Source organism: Gadus macrocephalus, chromosome 14 (assembly GCF_031168955.1).
Source record: "Gadus macrocephalus chromosome 14, ASM3116895v1".
Classification (NCBI taxonomy): Eukaryota; Metazoa; Chordata; class Actinopteri; order Gadiformes; family Gadidae; genus Gadus; species Gadus macrocephalus.
Window position 1 is genome coordinate 4,446,381 of NC_082395.1, and position 5,000 is coordinate 4,451,380.

At 43.3% G+C, this 5,000-nt stretch overlaps 2 protein-coding genes across 3 annotated transcripts in view; both read right to left on the bottom strand.

Annotated features, from left to right (window-relative positions):
* Positions 1 to 236, bottom strand: part of ankdd1a (ankyrin repeat and death domain containing 1A) — an 8,853-nt gene extending 8,617 nt beyond the window's left edge. For both annotated transcript variants that reach the window (XM_060071710.1, XM_060071709.1), the window contains exon 1: positions 53 to 236. In XM_060071710.1, coding sequence (XP_059927693.1) covers positions 53 to 86 — 34 coding nt within the window. In that variant the 5' untranslated portion in view covers positions 87 to 236. The remainder of the gene's footprint in view (positions 1 to 52) is intronic.
* Positions 237 to 2,323: 2,087 nt separating this feature from the next.
* The window catches only part of plekho2 (pleckstrin homology domain containing, family O member 2), a 10,721-nt gene continuing 8,044 nt past the window's right edge, over positions 2,324 to 5,000 (bottom strand). The window contains exons 5-7 of the mRNA XM_060071714.1: positions 4,883 to 4,981; positions 4,480 to 4,755; positions 2,324 to 4,164 (exon numbers count right to left, since the gene is read on the bottom strand). Of these exons, the coding sequence (XP_059927697.1) occupies positions 2,755 to 4,164; positions 4,480 to 4,755; positions 4,883 to 4,981 (1,785 nt within the window). The 3' untranslated portion in view covers positions 2,324 to 2,754. The remainder of the gene's footprint in view (positions 4,165 to 4,479; positions 4,756 to 4,882; positions 4,982 to 5,000) is intronic.

Genomic DNA, 5,000 nt, shown 5'->3' on the forward strand with positions numbered 1-5,000 from the left:
CCGCATCCCGCATATCCAAATGCAGATCAACAGGACATTCAACGACACTTACGCGTATCGTCCTCAGACGCCAGGTCATCCTCCATGCTTCCTAGGCTGTTATAAACCAATAAATCTCCGCATGCTTTAGTATATCATCGGTTGCAGGCTTTTGGTAGCCTGTAGTGCGAGCAGCATAAACAGGCGCTGCTACTCCAGCCCGGGAACATCCGGGTGAGCTGCCAAGAGGAAAACAGCCCAGCCTTTATCTCTCGGGACAATCTAGGTCAAAGCACAGCCCTAACCCTCCTACTTCCATCATTAGTGAAAACAATAAGTAGAAGAAATGTATAGTCTACACATGCATGAATACAGAGGAGGAGATGGGATGAGAAATAATTGCCAACAGCAAAAATATTAAAGATATATTTTTATAGATGGATAATAATTCATATTTTATGGCATGTCATTATTGTTTATGTGTTAAACTTGAGCATGTTTTAAATAAATGCATATATTTGAAAAGTCAGTCTTTAAGGTCATATAAGTGATTCAAATAAAAAATAATGGAAATAATGATTCATCCATGAATTGTTTCTCGTTTCCAGTAAAGGGGAAAGCAGCAAGAAGCTGTTTCTATTTTAGTTCCTAAAACTCACAACACCAACTATAAAAGGCCATTATTTACACACATGCATATGCAGAACTCCCCCCCCCCCTCCCACACACACACACACACACACACACACACACACACACACACACACACACACACACACACACACACACACACACACACACACACACACACACACACACAGACACACAGTCTCTTGTCTGACTCAAAATGATTTCCCTTTGGTTAAGAAAATGAAAGTTTAAAAAATCCCATTATTCACGCACACACAAACACACACACACACACACACACACACACACACACACACACACACACACACACACACACACACACACACACACACACACACACACACACACACACACACACACACACACACACACAAACAATCTTGTCTGACTCAAATTATTCCCTTTTGGTTAACAATGAAAGTTAGAGAGAGCCGAGTGTCAGTTAATAAAATGTGTACATTTATTTTCATTTTCATTTATATATTTGTGTTATATTGCATGACAAAGGTGAACTATAAAAGATTGCCAGAACGGACAAAGACAAGAAAGGCCTATCAACACACCTGCAACCTACCGGGTTAGCACTAGACAATATCAACAAGGCCTTTCAGCAACATTGGTTAGAATCTGTTGTGGACAAATCATTAATAACTTAATATGGAATTATTTAAAATGTGGTATGTACAATGTGGTATGGCACTATTTTAACCCATACACGATCAACCTTCCACAGGAAACGATTTTGCAGTCAAATCAATCTATCATTAAGATCCTTAACAAGCCATTCTTGGCATTATCCTTCACATACACCTAGGTACCACATGTTTCCCTTTTGAGAACAACATTCTTAACACTTTCTCGATACACTTTTCGATATCAAATTCGAATACACCTGGTAAAGCAATGTACATAGCACAGTGCCCTCTCAGAAAAACTGAAATCAATACGCACAGAACAAACTAACCAAGACACACATATACACACAATGAAAAGACAGATGTAAATTCACAGTCCATTGACACAAACCCAAAATATAAACAACATCATCAAATCCTAGAAGGTCAAAACAGACTTCTGTTAAGGCAGTACTTTCCCTTATACTACCTGTGTCCAACTAGTTGATCCAGGAAGCGAGTCAGTTCCTGTGTGAACTCTGTTTTGTAGAAGGGTGTTTCTTACAAAAGTGTTACCACTGGTACCGATGTGATGAATGCCATGCCATCTACTTCTACTCCACCTTGCTTGGTTTACTGCGATAATCCTAACATATATCAGATTTTTTCAACCAATGAGTAAATAATAAGAATTCAGTCAGCCTCAAAGTCATCACTATGATTAGACACCTTATTTTGCCTTTATTGGGCAAGTCATTGAAACAAACTGCCAGGGTGTAATTGTCACAGAACAAACACAACAGCAAAAGATAAGCACAAGTGAAGCATTAAAATAGACTAAATTAACTCAATTGTACGTGCGTGACAAAAAAAAGAAATTTATCTTCCTATTAATTTCCTCTGAACTGAGTGTGGTGTGTGCCCTTAACCAAGGCATTTCCTTTTCGTAGGTGACAGGAAATAAGGCAGTCGCTGGCTTTTTGGCCAGTGGCAGCGAAATACCAGATCAATATTGTAAATAAGAAACTGTTCTTAATGTTTTATCTGGAAAAATAAAGGTTAAAAAAAAATATATATATATATTAGTAATACAATCTCTTTATAACACAAGTGTGTTGATTTCTTACATGTAAACAGGTCAGAATCTACTTTGAGCTGATCACTAACTAATTAATTATGTAAGGAAACTATGTTTCAGAGGGGCCAGGCTTGATGACATTATCACAAAATTGCCATCTGCAATTTCTAGGATCTGTAAACCTAGTTTAGTGCGAATTCATCATTTAAAATGATTCCCTCTATCAGGGATGGATTTTTTAAAAGTGCCCCATATATAATGGACCAGTGACTAAGAAACATTCCTAGAAAGGGAAGGAGAAGCCATTGCGCTTAAGAAGGCACAAGCCCCATGCTGACCAACCAGCTCGGGAATGACATTCAATGACATTACATCGTCTGCTTACCACAAGAAATCAAAAAGTAAATCGGTACTTTTCTACATAGTGACCATTCACCAGCTGCTCCTGTTGCTTCTGCTCGGACGTTTCGACTCCTCAAAGGTCTTAGCCTCCCTGAGAAAGTGATCCGCCATCCTTAGTTTCTCCATGGCCTTTGCCAGTAAATCTTCTGGTATGTTTTTTCCGAGGCCCTCCCCCTGTGTCTGGACTGTGTTGCTGAGGAGTTCCTTTGTCTGCTCCAACCCCAGAGCAATTTCCCTCTCAAGGTTTTTGACCTCATTGAGGTCCTCCCCACTGTCTGGGGTCTCCTCTGAAATGTTGGACAGCAGATCTCCAACCGAGGCCGACATGGCTTTGAAAATGGGTCTGAGTGGGAGAGGGGGTCGAGGGCCGACTTTAGGCTTTTCCCGGATTAGGTTTATCTGCACACTTGAGGACACCTGAGAGATCTTGGTTCCCGGAGGAGCTGCATCCCGGATCTGCGCCGGGTTGTTGTAATCCTCACTGTCGTCGTCGCTCGCGTAGACAGAGTCTAAACCCACTTGACTTCCCCGTAGTGCAAAAGTGGAGGAGGCCAAAGTGTCTTCGCTTCCAGAGTCCACACTGTCGCCCTCAGAGTGGCAAATGCTGCGCTCTGATGTCGCTCGCTGGGCTTCCGGTTCGCTCAGAGTAAGAACCACGGTTGGGATAACTTCTTGAGACTCTGTCGTGGGTTCGGGAGAGTCTTCTATGTGGGTCGAGCCGACTGAGGGTGCAGCTTCACTGGAGGAGCTGTCTTCCTGCTGAGTGACTATGGGGATAGCACTCACTGCTGGTTGATCTTCAGGCTGAGGCAGCTGTGCAGGAGAGAGCGTCTTTGGAGGTAACATTTTTAAAGGCTTTTTCTTGAGGGGTGGTATTGGGCTGGGGCCCTTCCTGGTTGTTTCTGACGAAGCTGAGTCCGGGGTAGGTAGAGTTGTGGGGTCAGATTGCCATTGGACCTGCGGCTTGTTGCTGCTGGAGGCGTTAAGTGGACCACTTGGGGTAGAGTTTGATATTGGCTCAGGTGTTACATCTGATACTTTGCGATGTTCCTCGGCAGTGGGACTTGTTGACATATCTTCCACCTCTGGCTTTTGGACAGTGGGTAGGGATGAGGATTGATCCATCTCACTCACTTTGACTACGATTTCATCACTTGGGCCTTCCCACGTCAATGGCGAGCCCTCCGTCTTTGGGTCCTTAGCAGGCTTCTTGTCTATAGGAGGTATAGTGGGAGGGCTGGATTCCTGCGCAGGCGACAGCTCCATGGCTGGGTCATCCGTGGAGCTGCTCATGGGTTCGGTCGGAGGGGTGACCGCTGGATCCGTCTTTTCTTCAGCCCCGGGCACAGGATCACCTTCGGACAGGTCTTCAGTTTCTTCTTCAGCAGTGGAAACACAGGGCTTCAGCTCTTTAGAGGGGGGCTTAGGCGGCCCTGGGACCTTTAGAGGCATCAAAAACAGAAGAACCCCTCGGTAAGACAAAAAACATAGCCATGATGACATGTGTACATTACTAGCAGACGCTTTTATCCAAAGCAACTTACAATAAGTACATTTGTCAGAAGAAAAAAATATATATATTGCTGTCGGTACAGTAAGGATGTTCATAGAACCAAGTGCCAAGCACTAACAATTGCTAGGTTAACCCATTTCCTGTATACAACAAAGATAGCTAGGATAAGATGCTACACAAGGCTAAGTACTATTAAGTGGAGGGACATACAACATACAATAGGTGCGTGATGTGATACAGACCATTTCTGGGTCAGCCTCCGTGGAAGGTCCATTCTCAGTTGCTAAAATATCTTTAATATCTTTTGATGGAGGCATGGGAGGTTTAAAGACTTTTTTCGGTTCAACCACAGGCTCTGGCTCTTTCAGTTCGGGGGAACTTGACTGCATTTCCTCGGTGGAATTGCTGTTACTGGATGGAGGCATAGGAAGGGTCTCGCACTTTTTAGGAGGTTCCTTGATCTCAATGTTTTCATAATTGTTGCCATCAGAAAACCCATCCTTTTCGTCGTTGGCCACCTAGAGAGCAAAGTATGGATGATGCTGCTGTTAGCGATTATGCTATGCCATACATCATGGAAAACATTGAAACACATTTGGATGATTAGATATACACTCCGCACAGTAAAAGACTAAAACACCACACCTCTTTTATATGGATCCTGGTTGGTGGCCTCCGGCCTCGGTTGCCCTTGGGTCTCGTTCGTGTCACATGATCTAGGTTATTACTTTCATCAACTTTGACCTGAGAAAAAAACAAAAAA